At 48.4% G+C, this 18,246-nt stretch overlaps 1 protein-coding gene across 7 annotated transcripts in view; it reads left to right on the top strand.

Annotated features, from left to right (window-relative positions):
• The window catches only part of LOC146209225 (uncharacterized), a 57,287-nt gene that overhangs the window by 16,729 nt on the left and 22,312 nt on the right, over positions 1-18,246 (top strand). The window contains exons 1-2 of one of the 7 annotated variants that reach the window (XM_084597327.1): positions 422-439; positions 7,015-8,232. In XM_084597327.1, coding sequence (XP_084453453.1) covers positions 424-439; positions 7,015-8,232 — 1,234 coding nt within the window. In that variant the 5' untranslated portion in view covers positions 422-423. Of the gene's footprint in view, positions 1-421; positions 440-4,050; positions 5,296-7,014; positions 8,233-18,246 lie in introns of those variants that run through there. The other 6 variants (XM_084597315.1, XM_084597306.1, XM_084597308.1 and 3 more) reach the window with 6 other exon arrangements.

Here is an 18,246-nt window from a genome sequence, read left to right on the forward strand (position 1 = left end):
CTTCCAGTATGCGGGGCTGTGTGACTCGCTGCCCGTGGCGCGTGTTGCTCCGTGCGAAAAAACCCCGGAGTCATGTGACTCGCGCGGGCTGCGTCGATGCTATAGCCCCGTGCTGTCTTCACACCCCGTACATTTCCCGTTCCGCCGGCATCCGGCGGCCGCCTTCCAGCAGCGGCGGCTGCTGCTGCCCGGAGGCGACCGTCGCAGAAGCAGGAATAGACGAAAAGAGCCGCGCGCGTAGGGCATCCGGTGGATTGCACCACGTGGCCTTCTGTGCGTGTGCTGTAGGCAGCAGGACGAGCGCGAAACCCAGTATTGTGCATGTTGCCAAGGGCTTTCGAGGTTGCTAAGGTTTTTTCCTTCTCGTGTCCAAGGTTTTGATGTTCCTAAAGCCTCACCAGAAGCAGTGCTGTAGATGAAGCGATGGATCGATGGAGAGGTGCATAGATCCCTTAGGGTCTGGAACTTAATGCATGTTTTTACCTGTTAATGTCTGGACATGTTGTCACTTTTAGGTTGGGCTAATCATAAATGTGACTTTAAACAGCGCGCTTTAGGCTGGGAGTCTCTGCGCTATTGAAGTGCTCATGATCGCTTCGTATCGTTCATTTTTTAAACGGCTTGTGGAGTTTGTGGCAGATCCTCAAAAAAAAAAAAAAAAAAATGTGCGTGTGCGTGTGTGTGGCAGTGGGCTAAACTGACCTTCCTTGAATATGTACGCCTTTACTTCTGCTTGAATTTCCCCTAGAAAACGTTTCTGCGACTCTCTTTTGAAACAACACTGGCACTTCGAAACTCGCCATACCAGATGTGATTGGTGTTGTTGCAAACAGCGCCTTGCTTTTGTCGCGCAAAGTGCGTTTGTCTGTATTATCGGGAACTAAAACAGGAGACTTCTCCCATTGCGTTCCGGGATCGTGCTAAATACCCTGCAGCTTTCATTTTATGAGTGCCTCTTAGTGTCGATATCGGCGCCGTCCACTACCTGTCAAAATATTTAAGTGTAGTGCGCCGTGCGTCGACAGTGGAAATGCTTTGCCAGATGTTGCCCTCATGCAATTCGGCATGCGTTCTCAGGGATATCTCAATTTTCCTCTCAACAGCATATGTACAAGAGGAGATTTTGGTTTCGCATTTACAGCTTCGTATTGCTGGAACAGTTTCATATACGTTTGCATTCTTTGTTGGTTGGTTCTATAGGAAGGTGGACATCATGGACTGTACGTCAAGGACTATAATGATTTCACAATTTACTAAAATTTATATATTTCTTTTCGAGGAGCATTACTGTGTATTACAATACTCCAACAAAGTTGAGCAAACATTTTCGTAATCTCTAATGGGTTTCAATGCATCGAACTGCAAAAGTGCACATTTTAGCGCACAATGAGTGGTATTGTTTTCAAAATAACTATATTTTAACATGTATTTGATTCACAAGAAATGAGAGAGAAGCCAATTTATAAAAGTTCAATGTACGAAAGCCAATTCAACGAACTTTAAAATGTGTGCTTTTGATGTTCGTGACTTCGAGCCACGCCGTCGATAAAAAAAATATATATAACCAAATCTTTGCCAACAATGGCCTTAACTTTTGTAACATATATGGCGCCTTATATCCACTATTCAAATATTCAATATTAACGTTTAATTATTACTGCCTAATTATCATGTACATTTCCGCTTGTCTCCGCCTGTGCAGACTCCACAGATGTGTCTTGAGATTTTTTTTTAATGTTTACTTGTAAACTTTAAAACACCTCAACCTCATATCAATATATCCCGCGACTTCGCTCTAACAAAGCAACTTTGGGTACGGATTCAATCTTGCAAAACAAACCGCTTTTCTGCGGCGTGACGATGACGCTGTCGATGTGGTTGCTTTGAGGGCGATGTGGTTGCTTGAATAGAGAGCCCCAAGCTCGTATATATAGAAAGATTGAAGAGTAATGGCGTCGCTATACAGTCGTGATATCGCCGTAGGCCGCCTTTTTGTTTGCCAGCGTGCATTGCTGCTCCTCCGCGTGACCAATCTCGGGTTTATAATTTAAAATCAAATTTGAGAGAAACCTAACTGATAGTTCACGCTGCCAGCGCGCTTTCTACAGTCTAAGGGGAATTGTTTTATGGTTTTCAATGACGTTTGGCAAATAAAGCTCTACGGTAATTTAGAGTGCCTTTTTTTGCTGCATTTAAGTTGTTGTTCGCGATTTCTTCTTTCTAAATGCTCTTTGATTTGTGTTGCTCATGTAACATGTGCGCATCACTTTGTAACACATGTGTGGTTCTTCGGGCTCAACAGTAATTAAAATATTGCCGCTAATAGTTCGCCGTCAGTGCGGCGCGAGGAAACGACCAGATAACCAGAAGCGCAACGTTCCGGCTAGTAAAGGTAGACATGTGCTCTAAACGGTCTGCAAATCGTGTTAGCCAGCCGCTGTGGTGAACACTGAAGTAAACGCTGAATGCGCGTCAACAATTCCGCTCTTGGGGTCTACTTCCGGCGGGCTAGTCAATTTGATATCTGGAAAGACCTTATCTTCCTCAACTGCAGATGATGTCAACGTGACTTTTTGGGTGTGCTATGCGAACGCATAGTCCTCTTTCTAATGGAGATGGCAGTTTATAAAAAACAAACATCAGGTCGGGTGACTGGTTCTTATTTATGCCTTTTTTAAAGGCTGTGTAAGGAACCGGCGATGTGTGAATTTGGAGTAATGGGACTAATTGATGTGGTTCGTGGTGGTGCAACGCGCTTAATGCATTACAGGCAAGAACAGAGACGGCGTCAAAACTTTGAGCGCGCGCTGTGTCTCTGTTCTTGTGCGCAGAAAGTTAAACCGATGCATGTCATGCAAATTTCGGCGAATGAAGGCTTCGTAGAATTGTAGCTGTACGCCTTAGTAAGACTCGCAGTGACGTTGCAGTTTCAGGCGGTGCGCGCGCTTCTCTCTTCGTGATTTGGGCCGATGGAAAGTTACGGTTGTCGAACAAGGTACCAGACACAGCAGTGAATATTTAAACAAACAGAATGATACAGAACACCTCGCAATATTCTGTCACATTTCTGCCTGTCACGAGATTTATGCTATGACAGCGGCGGTACGGAAGGCAGAGTAAAACGCGATACCATCCGACGGCGCTAGGTTAGTCCTTTCCTACTGCCTGCCGCACTTGCGTACGTACACGCTGTGCAAAATTTGTGAACATTAATTTCCCGTTGTCGATATATCATCCAGAAGAAGGATGGAGAGAGTGTAAACGTAATAGGCATCACAGTACCACGAGTTCATTGATGAGGATTTAGATTCGGCGCACCTGTGTCAGGTGGCATTCTGTCGATGGGAGCAAAGCCTGAATGCCCTCGGTTTGCGGCGGCTGAGTTAAATCATCGTTTTCTTCACTCATTCACGCTTTTTCTCACGCTGATGCTGGGCCTCAGTAACCGCGAAAGGTCCTGGCCAGGTCTCCGCGTATATAGCTTTCCTTCAAGAATAATGCGCACTACCTAATCCTTGCTGTGGTCTCCAGGAAGGAAGAGTAATTAGGAGCGCTTGCTTGTATCCCTCTGTCAGGTGAGGTAATTGGTCGCTGCAGTCTTTAGCCCGTGCCTCGGCCTATACGCTTAGTGCCAACATCGTGGTTGTAACTTGATTTCGGGTGCAGCTTGCTAAATCAACGGGAGGCCCCGAACCGAGCGCAGCATAGAGGGGGAGGGAGGGGGAGCTGCTGAAGCTACTGCTTGCTGCTTCTGCAGCCGACGCTGCAGATAAGGCAAGCCCCTCTTTCTTCGGTCCACCCACGGGGGATCCTAGCCGCAGCCCTAGGCGTCAGCAAATTTGACACTCTGAGAAACATAAGTCACCGGACTGACGCCGCAAGGCGCCGGACACAGCTGGAGCGGCAGAAACGACGAGCGCCGCTTCGCTCGAGGTTTCACTCTCTTGACCCTTGCCGCTGCTGAAACGAGAGACTGTAACGGAGATGCTGTATAGAACAAATCAGTACCGCCGAGTATATTTTATATGCCAGCGTTTGGGATTCTATCCAACCACTCATCCCGGTTCTGGCATCCTTCTCGACACGCTGTCGCTTATAGGTTGTTGCCAGTCAGCTCGAATCAAGTAGTTTAAGAGGTCGCGTTTGCTTTAGAAACTAGAGACGCGATCAGGCGGTTTGCAAAATGCTTCACAAATATACGAAAAAAAAAAACGTGCACTGAGCCTACCACGTTTTATGCAAGGCAACCGCTTGTTCTTCTTTATGGGGAAAGTTAGCGAATCATATTAAGAATGGCCTATTCCGATATAATACGTAAACGAGCTCCATTCTTTCTTCATAGTATCGTACAATTATTAAACACAAAGGTCACAAGTTATAAGCGCGTGTTCACTGTAGTGATGAGGATGAAGCAGTTTTCTACTTGGTGCGCCAAGAATTTCATCGCGCCTATCTTCACCAAACGCAAGATCTGCGCTCAGGCGCATGTATCTGCCTTTATACGAACGTCAATACTTCCCGGCTCGTGGTCATCGCCGCTTTTCCGCTCTAAGCGCCGAAACGTGTCGATGTTCGTAGTCATTCCAGACCATCACTTTCGGCTTACTTTGATTGCACGAGAACCACCAAGCCCTTTCTGAGCACAGTGGGAAGTATAAGGCAACAACAACAACAACAAAAAAGTTTCAGCACGGCTAACTCTGTTACGATGAAGCTTCTGGTCGTCTAGTTGGGCGAGCACGTGGGCAGTGACTGAATAAAAATAAAAGTGCGCTACATTACTGGAGAAAAGAAAAAAAATCTGGCCGAAGCGTGCATCTTGCGACAGAGTGCCGTCCATCTTGCAACGCGCGAGCCCGCACGGGTGTCACCGGAGAGCAGCGCGGCCGCGCCACAATGTGCTGACTAAGTTCGGGCCACGAACCCAGGACGACGACGACGGCCAATCCCGGCGGCGGGTCTTTCTTTTCCCTTCAGCGACGAACTCGCTGAGCACTCGCCGATCGTGTCTGGTCAAACCATGCCGCGTTGAATCCGCGCGCAGTAGCACCACCGTGTTTGTCGCGCATGCCTCTTGCGATCCTGGTGCACGGCACGCCACCGTCGCCCCTGCCCGCCGCCAGTTCCTCCCGCCACTTCCTCGCAGTCCTGTCGTTCGCTACTCCGGCTGAGCCGCCGCACTCCCGGAACCGACATCGACGTCCTGGTAAGCGCGCACCCGCCTGCGCTCCCGTGGCGGCGCCGGAACAGAGCTCACTGGCGGAGCCCAGCGCTGCACGACGCCTTATATGCAAGGTAACGCGCGACTTGATTAGAGAACGCCTATCTTGTCTCTTCCCTTGAGTTATCAACGGTTCCGGCCGCCGCCAAACCGCCGCCCGGCATGCGAACACTTCGGCGGTGTCGGCCGATATGTATAAGGCTTCGTTCGGGGCTGTTTCTACCGCTATCAGGCCGGGGCGCGCGCGCGCCAGTCCGGCCTGCCCGACATCGCGGGCTTATACCGCTGCCGATAAAAGAGAATGTGTGTTCTACTACGGGCCACCGGGTTACGTGGTGCCCGTATTTTTAGCTACCCGTTTTATCGGTTTCCCCTGGTTCTTGATAGGGCGGCGGAACGGCTCGGGGATCGGTATAGTTGTCTGAAATGGTGCTGGGCATATCAGGGTCACTCGGCTGGCTCGCACTCCTACTATCTGCGGGGTGTGAGGGTTTGCACAACACTGATGCACTTGCGCACTCTGTTGCTTACTTTTTTTAGGTAAACTGATCGTTCATTGAGATGGGCGTCGTTGGGAGGCCTGAGGAACATTTGCATATGTCGGTGGTGGCGATTATAGCCAAATGCAGATATTGGGAACAATATTGCAGTGACGTCTCTCACTTACGCTCCATATGTCCTGATCAGTGACAAAACACTGGAGTTCTGCCGCTGCAGAAAACCAGCGTCCTTTACAAGCGTTAAAAGTATAGCGATAAGCTGCCTATCCCCTGTGGCTTACTTACCTTGTTTCAACACCGAAAATAACGATGCCAATCCTCTTTTTAGCGGATCCACCTCCACAATAGATGCGGCCTTCATTTAAAACTTGCTTGAAACTGTTCTTGATTTCATGTTTAGGTGCGCATTTTATCCTCGAACCGACTTTCATACATTGTCGTTAGAACGTGCGCAAACGGTTGCTTTTATGCAACTGCACATTTAGACGCTTGTTTAGGGCTAGGTGTGGAGTATGCGGGTACATTGCTAACTTTATAATTAGTACAACATAACAGGTGAAGTGTGCTACTTTCGTCCTAAAAATCTGATAGCAATGAAAGTGGATTTGGTTTACTGCACATGTAGACACCTGGTGATACCGGCAGGTTCCTGGTGGTTTTGGAGGACTGAGAAAGATGCAGTTTATCGTCGTTGTTTTCACATGGCTGTAGGAGCAGTATTAACAGCCATAAGGGGCACTGTGCGGGGCCTATAGGCCATGTGGGTTTTGACTGTATTGCTGGCCATACAGCTTGAAATGCTGAATAAAGCGCCTGATTACTGCATACTCCCAAGACTACTAAGAATTATATGTGGTTTACGGCTGTGGGTATGCCCTGGTCACTGGACCATAAACTAAACTACATTAAGTACATTATTGGTCCTATTTTCTTGTCCTGAAAAGCATTGCAAATGGGGTCACCCTCGAATGTAACACACCTCGAAGGAGACATGATTTGGAGTTGTGTTGTACTGACCTTGCCCACCCCCTAGCGGAAGAGAGGTCTGTGTGACGGATTCTCCTTCTTCCTTGGGTTGATAAAAACAGCTAGCTTATCTGTCCGGAGAAGGGTCCGAAACGGTCGGCTTTCACAGTGACATTAACTCTGGCTATCTGTGCAAACAACTGCTGCTCGTTGTCCGCTATCTCCTGGTGTCTTTAAGGGTACTGGCGAAGGCGACCTAACCAGTACCATTGCTGCTCGATTTCCGCCTCATTTTTTGTTATTTTTTATGTGCTCTTGAACATGCAGGCGTCCGTCTTTGGGAATCTATAGATAACCGAACCGGCCTACAGATGCGCAGACTGGCGTCTTCCCCTGGTGAGGAGCCTGAAAGCATGGCCGACAAGACTTGTAATCAGCAGCAGACCCAGCGGGAAGCCTCCCCACAGGGACTGCAGCCCTGGATCAAGGAAGAGTGCCCCGAAGAGGAACCGGCGGCCAGGTCCCCCGTCAGTCTGAATCAGCAAGCCTCCCCATCCCACCCGCGGAATGACTACACATCGAACGCCTCTCCGGAAGCTCAACAACAGCTTCAGCAGCATCAGCGCCAGGGTGAGGGTGAGTACTCCTCAGTCATGGGCGGATCTCGGGACCTAGGAAGCAGCCACACCGGTTCTTCGCCGACGACGCATATCAAAAGCGAAGCCGTGGATACCGAAATGCAGCAGCCTGGACAGAGTATCGTGACTCCACGAAGCATGGCTGAATCATCGTCCTCGTTCTACTCAAACAAATACAGCGGAGTGGGCAGCGCCTTTGATGACAGTGGCTTCTACCATAGTCCCGTCGTCTCGTCCTCCCTGTCCAGTCCACACATCGTGGACGGTTCGACCGTGCTCCGGTACCAGTCGTCCTCATCCGGAGTGGTTGTCCAGTCCCCACCCTATTACACTCCATCGGTCTCTGCAGCGATGGCTTCATCCTCGAGTGGCGGTGGAAGCGCGAGAGATGGCGCAATCTTGGATGAACAGCACGTCACCTATTCCCACCTTGCGCCGGCGAGCACCGATCCGCTCGGCTACTCGCCTGGTAGCCCCTACCAGATGCAGACAGGACACAAAGGCTATCATCAGCAGTACTCGCCTCCCGAGTCCAACTCACCCACAAGTCCAGTCATGGTGGCGTCGCCAAATGCAATGTGGACGGCGCCTTCCCATCAACACGACGACTTCAAGCTGGCCAACGCGTCGCTCACGGCGGCCGCTTCGCGGATCCAGCACTCCACCCACCATCATCACCACCAGTTGCAGGCATCCCAGATGAGCCCGCCCAGGACGCCTCAGGGCAACGGCCAACAGATGGCACACCATTACTCTCAGTACCTTCCTGGGATGGACCACCACCAGATAGCGCAGCACCCGTCCATGGCCTGGCCCCACGGCATGGACAATGGGCACGGAGGCGTAGCCGGCCTGGCATCCTATTCAGCTTTGTCCGGTGAGAAGAGGGGCTCCCTCGACGAGTACCGTGAGTGCACACAATTTTAAAGCGGGAACGTTAGGCACCGTTCTACAGAAAATTCGGCATTATCGGTGTAGTCATGGTTAGGGAAATCACGCGGGAAAAATCAAAAGCAGGTGGCACTTGGCCGGTTGCAAGAACGGCTGATAAATGGTCGGCAGCTTGTGTTACGTAACGACGCCACATGACGTGCCAATTAGGGTCTCTGCTTTGAGATGGGTGGGTGAACCAAGAATTGAATCTTCCAGTAGTGATATCGAGGGAGGAGTAAGACACGTTGCTTCTTGCTATTGCATGCTAGCAAAATATATTAGTAAGAGGGGTGAGGTATTAAGGTATTAAGTGAATACCGAAGTGCATTGTGCGAAAGGTGATCCTTGGGAGGGCCTGCAGTCTGGACTCAGGATCCATTAATGTTAACGCGTCATACCTCTAGGGGCGGAGCTTAACAGTTCCCAAACTTTTTCTAGCACGATAGAGGGACGTCAGGCAGTGAGCCAAAAATAAAGAGCATGTATCAGGCAGGCGGTACATGGCAGACGACGGGGCCGGCCAGAGATTGGTCGGCAGGCTATGCGACCTCACCTGACCTCAAGACATGGCCGAGCTGGAAGGAGAATTACCGAAGAGAGCATTATGGACCTGATTTGAGATCTGAACTTCGCTATCGAGGATTGCAGGCGCAATATGGAAACCTAATCCCACCAGTGGCTTGCACCGACCAACTTCAATCTAATGGTATTCGAACCCGGTTCCCTTGTTTATAGGCCAGTCACGGAAGGTATTAAATCGTGTTCGAAGCGGGCTTTATATATTTCCAGAAGTCTTTCACATAATAAGATAGCTTACAGCTTATGCCTATATATATATATATATATGAAAGATGATAGAGGCTGCGTATACAAAGAGACTATTGATTAAGCTAGTAGCGAATTGCACGTAGGCGAACGAGGATAGAGGTGTAATTAACGCTGTCGCGTTGTACTCGTAATGCGGAGCTTGTGTGTCCACGGATTGTTTATTTATTTATATATATTTTTTGCCAGAACACGGAAGGAATGCGGGACGATGACGTATGGGTGCGTTTTAACTTTTACGTCAGATCTATTGTTCTCGTTTTAACTTTGGCGTGCTCTTTACCATTCATTTCTAACTAAGCGAGGTTTTTAGGGTACCTACTCCGTAGGATAACGTTATTCGTAATTTTTCTTCATGCTCAGTGCCTCTAGAGACGCGTCCATTTGTGGATTTAAGGTTACGAGGTTACAATTGAACGAGCGGCGAGATTTTTGTTTGCGAGCAGAATCGGGCTCAGAATGATAAATTCCGTCTTTGATTACGAAGTTTGCATGTTAATCTTATTTGATTTTAGGGGGAAATGCGATGAAATCTCCTCCTTAGTGAATAATTTCGGACCCAGTGCCACCCCCATCACCTAGACGTTGGGTTTACGGAACACTGTGCTTGCTTTCCTTTCCTGAAATATTCCTGCGGTATGTGAAAATGTACTAATTGGTCTATATTTCTATGTTTCTTTCCACATGTTTCGGGTTCGGAACATACGTTACTGATGAAAACTACCTCGTTATCCTCCATACATGCTTGCCGTATCAGTGGGTATTTGCGAAAATTAATGTTTCTTCCGAATCCATTTTTTTCAGTGTTGTCGGTTCTTGTGCTTTGGATGTGAAGGAATTTATTATTTTTTTTCTGTGTCGGATTTATTCATATAGATATGCGAGGTCTAACTGGCGCCTGTACTGGCAGGCCATAATTTCACTGCAGAAACAGCTAACTGCGGCCAAATAGTGCCCTATAGAGCGAAGCAAAAAAAGCAGCGAGAAAAATAACCTAACAGAGAAAAACGCACGCCGTCCCTAGTTTAACGGGCAGAATATTCTAGTAAAGGTAAACAAGAGTACGAGCAGGAGGAGGCACTCGCTAAATGGGTGTCTGCAACTCATGTACTTTTCCCATTGGACCCTTGACTAGCCGCTGGCTATGGGACTAAGCAGTTTCGTGTAGCGCACCAAACAACAACAAAAAACGTCAGGCCAAGAAAAGGACAAAAAAGAGGCAGCCCCCATCTAACGTTCGGTATTTTGCGCATATAGGAGTTTTACAGAGAGAGGGGCGTTGGACATGTGCGCTCATTTTGAGTCGTTATTAGTGCCGGCGACCATGTAATCGTTGAACAAACGTTTTGATGGTGGTGATCCCTTTTATCAGAGGAAAGGCAGCTTTGGTCAGATAATTTCATTGCACAGCGCGATAAGCTGAAGCCGAGTGCCACGCCAAGAAAACACTTGTGCCAACTCTATCGATATTGGATTTCTGTAGGCTCTTAGGATCAAACCCAGGGCCTCTCGCGTGCGAGATGAATGATCAAACGGCTTTTTATTGATTGTTTATTGGTTGAAAAGATATACAGACGGTGCATTACACACACAAGGAGGCAGGATTTGACGGCCCCTGTCAGTAAAGAATGACTGAACCTATATGATTTATTTTTCTGTATATACTCGTAGCAGAGGATTGATTGACTGATTGATTGATTGATTGATTAAAACTTTAATTTCCACCGAACAGCGACTGTGACGTCAGAAATGGTTTGAGATCACGCTGGGGATATAAAAACTCTAAGCAGCACGATGTGTTGTTCGGTGAAAACTCCAGGGGGGGTCCGGGTCGTCGGCGCTAAATCTGCGAGGGGGCGAGGAAGTTATTTGCATCAGAAGACGCGGGTGATGTCCAAATCTAGCACCTTGTCTTGGAAGAGCTATGTATAATGTACGCTACCGCCTCCTCTGTGCTGGGTACGCGCTGCGGTAATCTAGGTCGTTCGGAGCGGTGTTTATTGCACTGGGCCGATGTATCTGCAGACAGTCGATAAGGCGTGATAGGCGGGACTGTAGGCTAGCTGGGGGCGCACCGATAAGAAACACGTACACGCCGCCGAAGTCTTGGCTCACGCGCGTGCGCGCGCGCTCAGACGACATCCGTTCTTCCCGAGACCGCAACGCCGGACCGCGCACCGCCGTCACGGCACAACCCGCAGCAGCGCGGAGAAAAAGGGAGCCATGTTCCATCACAAGCGACTTGTGCAGAGAGGAGGTACGGCCCCACTGGCGGAGGTGCTATTTCTTTCTCTCTTTCTTCTTCTTCTTCTTCTTCTTCTTCTTTTTTTTTTTTTTTTTTTTTTTGCTGTTTGCTCTAGAACGATGTCGCAACCGGCGCGGGGACCCCCGGCTTCCTTATCTTAGCAATGCAGGGTTCCTTCTCGATCTGGTGCTGCATGCGGGCTGTTCGTTCAGCGCGCTAGCGGTCTCATCAATGCAATGCCTGCCGAAGACCGGGAGTGCTTTGGTTTGCTTTGGTATTTCTCTCGAATGTTCCGGGCGCTAGCTTTTCAAATGTTTGCATTGCAGGTAGAATAACAGGCGTGCTTGTACACCTAAGACACTTTAAGAAGCGCTTTCCGTGACAGTGACGGCAACAGAGATCTTACAGCTTTTTTTTTTCATTTAATGTAATGTAATGACCAGCGAAACTTTAAATGATGTGCCCAGTGCGAGGAGATAATATCAATTGGTTTGTTCGAATGGATTGTCGAAGGGTGCGCTTAACTATCTATGAAGTCATGGACGCCTCACAATATTTTACTCCGCAGCAGATGCCGCTTAGAGATCTGGAAGTTTCACGTTTTGCTAGCGTTCTATGGAGAAGTACTCTCAGCTTTTGGTTGCAAGTTAGCCAAGCGTGTCTGTTGGAGTAAATATTCTGTTTAGGTGAATATGAGGAGATATTATTACGTAAGCAAGCCATTAACCAACGAACTCTAAACGCTGCTGGCATGCATGCTTTAAAATAGACAGCGGTGCATGTCTGTAAACTGCTATGTAGCGAACAACCGTCTCCTCTCATTAACCCAATCGCTATGAATTGTTAATTAGAAGATTGCGAGAAATTAAGACGCGCCTGCTACATTTGCTTCCGTGAGTGAATTGATATTTGTCTCTTGCTGGTGGAGAGATATGGTTTACTTCGTGCACAAATTGAAAGTATAGGCCAGTGTGCTGGCTGTTAGGCGTACTCATCACTGTAACGCCTGCTTGCTCTCTCAAGGAGCCAGCGCCCAGAGATAGGCTGAGTTGTTGTTCCATAGCTCGGGCGGTTTCGTTATCTGGTAACCGATATGGCAACGGTCTTGAAACTACAGCCCACCGGAGGCTCATCTCGAGTCGTCGTCGTCTAGTGCGATCGAACTTGCGATAACGGGCCGAGGGACATATGCGGCAGGCAGTGCATTTTGTTGGTCTTTCATCATTCCCGAAGATAGACAGCCGCGACGCGTCATTGTTGCGGCCTCGAGCAGACAGGCAGCTGAAGTGGAGCTCGGGATAGATCCCGATTCTAGCGGTCACTGGAGCTTGGACTTACTCCGATGATAAGTGCACTACGAAATTAAAACCTAGGACGAAAGGCAGAGTCGCACACAACGTGTCGCGACGGGAAAGCTCACTTTAAAGCTTGAAGGCTTGCTTAATGTACGCTTAGGGCTGGACAGGTCGCATGAAAAAGGCATGCAGGTGCACTTTCATAACGGGCTAGAATAACTTTGTTATTTAGGCTTGACACAGCTGACCTGCATACATGCAATGCCTAATATACAGCAAAGCTTTTGAGCTTTGAAGCTCTGACCAAGTCAGCAAAGGGTTATAGCCTGCAAATGTACCCAATATTCACTAAACAAAGGACATTAAAGGCTTGAAGTATGTAATCATCCACAACTTTTGACAGCGCTGGATAAGGCAAACATAAAGCCGACAGAGCAAAATCTTGCTTTCTGCTTCTAGTTCGTCTTGTTATGCTTGATATCATCATCATTATCATCAGCCTGACTATACCCACTGCAGGGCGAAGGCCTCTCCCATATTTCTTCACTTAACCCGGTTCTGTGCTAGCTGCATCCACTTGACCCCTGCGAACTTCTTAGCCTCATCCGTCCACCTAACTTTCTGGCGCCCCCTGCTACGCTTTCCTTCCCTTGGAATCCAGTTTGTTACCCTCAGCGACCATCGGTTATCCTCTCTTCGCACTACATGTCCTGCCCATTTCTTCTTCTTAATTTCCACTAGAATGTCGGTAACCTGAGTTATTTCTCTGACCCACTCTGCAGGTTTCCTATCTCTTAATGTTACCCCTATCATTTTTCCCCATAATTAACCTATAAATTCAGTGGACAAAGGACAAAAACTCAGCCGGCTTGCCTGCGGTCAGCCATCGTTGAAATCTCATTTGCCATATTTCGTTTTTGCTTGGACCAGTAGATCAACTCCTCGACGCAATTTTCAAAGCAGACAAATGTTATCAAGCTGCCGAAGTAGCTTCAGTATTTTTTATAGTTCTTCCTGATTTGTTTTTCCTTCTGCACTTTTGGCGGACGGTACGCATTAACATTCCTTTATTGACAGCCAGTAGACGAGAGAGAGAGAGAGAGAGTAATTTAATTAGAAGAAAGGTGGAGAGGTTGGCCGGCGGTAAAGGGACTCTGGCCTGCTACCAATGGACAGATTCCACTATGGCTACTCAGGAGGCTTGGAATTTCTTCGAGCACCACGTGGAGGGCGACTGGGGGTGGTGGTTCCTGGCCCTACGGGGCTGGAACGGTAGGCCAACGCCGCTTGCGGCGGGGTCTAGCCAGCCCCCGAATTTTATCTGTTGTAGGCCGTCATTGCACCCGCCACTGCTTGGGTGGTGGACGACGGCTGTTGCGGCGCGCGTCTTTCTGTCCCTCTTCTTTTCCTATCTTCTCTATTTTCTCTTCTGTCTACACGAGGTAGCGGAGGTGGCTCAGCTACAGAACAAGCAACAGGCCTGTGCAAATTCTTTTCCTTCTTCCTGCAGACACAACGACAGTATCACGGTGCCCGCAGTGGCAGGCGCCTTCCCGAAGTATGATTAGCCTCGTAGCAAATGTCGTATTCGATTGCCTCGTGGTTGTCAGCAACATGCATCTTAAGGCAATGTTCCTTGATTCATTAGTCACGCAAACGCTATGCATTCCCATGCATGCCTCTGTTTCAAGAGGAGGTCGACCTCTGACATGTCGTACATAAAGCAAGACGCCAGTATGATCAATAAGCAGAAACCAAGAACACGGGCAGGGCGGTGCTGTATTTTCGCGCGTGACTGATATGTTTGTTTTTCTTTTAATTACTCGGGATGCGAATGTCTACTAGTCGCGCGAAGTTTAGGGACATCTCTGTGTTACGTTCTCCTGCTATTACACGCGCTTGGCTTTCGCGCTAATGTCGTGTAAAGTGTCTACGTGTCACTACGGGGTACATTTTCTGACCTGTGTAATTGGCGCTTCTTGCCTCTGTACTCACACCCCGGTGGCTCTGTCGTTTTGCATGTCACGAGCCAATCAGCGGCGGCTCTATATATGAATGAAGACAAATGACTGAAACCAGCTGTGAAGATCAAAGAGTGCTGCATCACTCAAAACAAGTAGTAGCAGTAGTAGTAGTAATAATAGTAGTAGTAGTAGTAGTAGTAGTAGTTTGTGATTATTTTATTATATCGAAAACGATGGAAAAGGTGTTTGCCTTCCCCGGTATCTGTTATCTGATATCTGAAGTACCTGAATTGGGGCTGCGGAAATAATGGATAGTAAGAAAACGGTAGACGAAATTAAAGAAGTGAGCGATAGGGACAAAGGACAGGGTTGGTAAAAATGAAAATAAAGATAAATATATACACTGTGGCACAACAAAGTAAAGGTCTCAAATGTCTGAAGTCGGAACGCAGCACTAGAGAGTCAGTGAAGATGTGTTAAAAGGCATTTTTACCGCGTTCATCATTCCGAGTTTGCTCCAAGGCTCTGCGCTTTGATGTGATTGGCCGTCATAACGGCCCAGGCGGAAAACCCAAATTTGATGCTCTCTGTACGAGAAAAAAAAAAAAAAAAGCGGCGTAGCCCGTTCACTGTAAGCCCGCTGGCTCCGACCTTTGCACGTCTAGCTTCCCTCAAAAGCACGCTACTGCACAGCTGGTCCAGCAGCGCATTCCCACAGTCCGTCTCGGGCACCCTATACAGCCTCTTGCTCTTCACGACAGTCGTTTTCACAATCGAGCGATGTCGGCAGGCAGTGGTAAGCATACTACAAACCGGCACCGAGAGGAGCCCCATGGTCCTGCTTTCTCGCAAGCAGTTGAGCGCCCTGCCGTGCTGACGGTCGGCCACTGACGTGACGTATTTATTTCGCCTCCGCCGACACCAGCTCCTTCTCCATGGAGGTCCTTCTCCCTCTGCCCTCTTCTTTCCCGCCTCATTCGCGTGAGGCGGCGGCGGCACCGTTCAGCACGCGATTCGGGTAACGGGACACTGGGTGTTGATGATGCGCTCTCGCAGTCTTCCTTCAGTCGTTTGCCCGCTCTTTGATTCATTCTCTTTAGCCGAGCCGCTTCGCGCTGGCGCAGAATTTGTCGCTCCGGCTTGATCACTGCCGCCTGACACATTGCGGGTGTGTGTTGGTTGGTTTTGCCGTGGTGGCGGCGTTATGGTGCCTGCCCGAAGTGTTCGTTTCAAAGGGACTCGCGGCCCGCCACAGGGCGTGAGATTTTGCTCTCCCTGGCGTACTGTAGCTGGTGTCGTTTTGCAGCGCTCAACGAGTTCGTCGGGTGCAGTGGTTTCAGCTAAGAGACGTGCGCGAGGGTTAAATGTTGCAGTCCCGATGCTCAGTCCACTCGTGAAGATAAGGAGAATATCGGCGCTATAAAAGGGGCGTGATATCCGGGTGAGGGCTTGGAGATTGAACCTACTAAAGTGGCAAGCGACGGCACAAGATGATTGCAGGCTTCGTCCTACAGCTCTCCGTCGTTTCGCTCAATTATGGCGATTCTCACGCCTTCAGGCATGTAGTACATGATCGCTCACACGGTGATTACTTTTCTCATCTAAAAAGCAACTGATACTGAGCACAAAATTTACAGAAGCCTAATACAGAAACAGCGCACATCGTATTAATTTACTAAAATGGACCACTGGGGCCTCCGTTGACTTTAAAATCTGTGCTAATATTTGAAAATGTCAAAGGACGTTACTATTTTCCCCGCATTCGCATAAAATTATGATACTTCGAAATCATGAGTTGGGAAAGGGTGTGGCTTTAAATTATTTAGAAATATGACCTGTGGTAATATGAGGTAACTAAGCTGTGGTACGTCGAACATACCTCAAATATTGTCTCCGATTGAAGTTCTGAGACCACATTTCCTGAAGTGAACGCGAACATTGCCACTGCCTAGCGACGCAAGTTACATGGTTATCCTACCATCTCAAGTATTACACGCGTCCCCTCATAAGTCTATAAGAACTTCAGTCATTGCTTTGCGTGACTTCGTTGAATTTTCTTTTCCCGCACCCGCCCGTCTGAAAATTTCTGCCCACTCAAGCATTGCCTGCCCTTCATATTCATTTTGTTCTGCGCTCTTCCTTTCGCAAGTCTACGCGCTTGGGCTGTATGCCACGCAGTGGTGTTGTGGACTCAATCTGAAGCGTCAGCAAGAGGCCGCGTGATGCATATCCCTATGGGAGCGCGCCTAAAGGGCGGAAATTAGGCGGTCGTCGTCCTTCTTGTGATGCAAACCAGTCGGAAGCTCCGAGCTAGCAGAGACAGCAGGAGGACGGGGAGACGGAGACACGAGTGCACGGTCCACATAAATATCAGGAGCCCTTTCGAAGACGTAGAGCGTTTAGCACATAGCCTGCTAACACGACACCATCGTTCTGCTTCTCCGCTCGTAAAAAGAGTGGCAAGCCACAGATCACTGGCCTGGGAGGCTCCTAGGCGACGGCCGAGCTTAGACGCCCGCGAAGGAGCCGTGCGCTTGTCCGCTGGCCCCTGAAATATGAAGCGTGAACTGTCTTTGAGGATTCGTGCCTCAGTGACTAACTACTGGTGCTCTAAAGATCGCCACGAGCTGCTTGTGTTCTGACGAATCACCTTTCAGGGCTTGTGAAAGACTTTAGGCATTGTGAAACCTTCCTTTCAGGACCTTTAGCTTTAATTTAATAAGAACATGGTGCTGTTGACGGCTTTATAGATCCAGCTGCTCTGCCCAGACGTGATTTTACCGTAAAAGCAAATACAAGGCAGAGGCGGAATTAGTGTGGCCTTGTTTTTGAACTCACGTAAAATCCCTAATTACAACAGGTGACAAATTCCATGCATGTGGGCCCTTCCTATAGCCTTCGTCGTGTGCAATACTTGCGTAACCTGGTTAAAATACTGATGAAATTTCCGGCTCAATTTATTCCGAGGTTTAGTGGGTGTAGCACCACCCGGCAACACACGTCAAAAGTGTATGCACTGGTATATGTATAATCCAGCATAGGTACTTGATTTGCAACTTCTCTTGGTGAGCACTTTCGACACTTTTTGACCTCATGATGAAATTCCAAAAGTTGTAATTGTATAGAGATAAACTTTACATCTATTACTATCTCCCGCCAAGATATAAGCACAATGACTTGCGCGAAGAAACGTGGAAGCGTTTAGCCGTAAATTATTTTGTTAATGAAAACTTATTTATAAGAAGGACATAAAGGTTTAGTTTAACTGCATGTCGAAAACTTTCTTCGTATACAGCGCTCAGAGTGATTAGTAGTTCTACTTTCCAATAGAATATTTCAAACATTTTCAACACCATCAGGGAAGGATGTTATGCTGAAGGAGTTTAGCATCCCAACGCCGCAATCATGCTACGACTGGTAGCACAGTAGAGGGCCTCCGATTAATTCTGATCAGCAGAGATTCTTTAGGGCGCACTACTCACATAATGCATTCAGAGCATGCATTTGTATGCATCCTTCCCCACTCAAATGCGGCGGCTGCGAAAGGCCCTCATACGGAAGGCACAGCTTTACCGAACCATATTAAGCGGCGCGTTCCGTGGGAGCATTCTTTACAAAAGCAGAAAAAAGAAAACTAGGGAGCTGATAGACGCCTTTTA

The sequence above is a fragment of the Amblyomma maculatum genome, chromosome 1, assembly GCF_055883805.1.
Source record: "Amblyomma maculatum isolate TAMU_Amacu chromosome 1, ASM5588380v1, whole genome shotgun sequence".
In the NCBI taxonomy this organism is placed as follows: Eukaryota; Metazoa; Arthropoda; class Arachnida; order Ixodida; family Ixodidae; genus Amblyomma; species Amblyomma maculatum.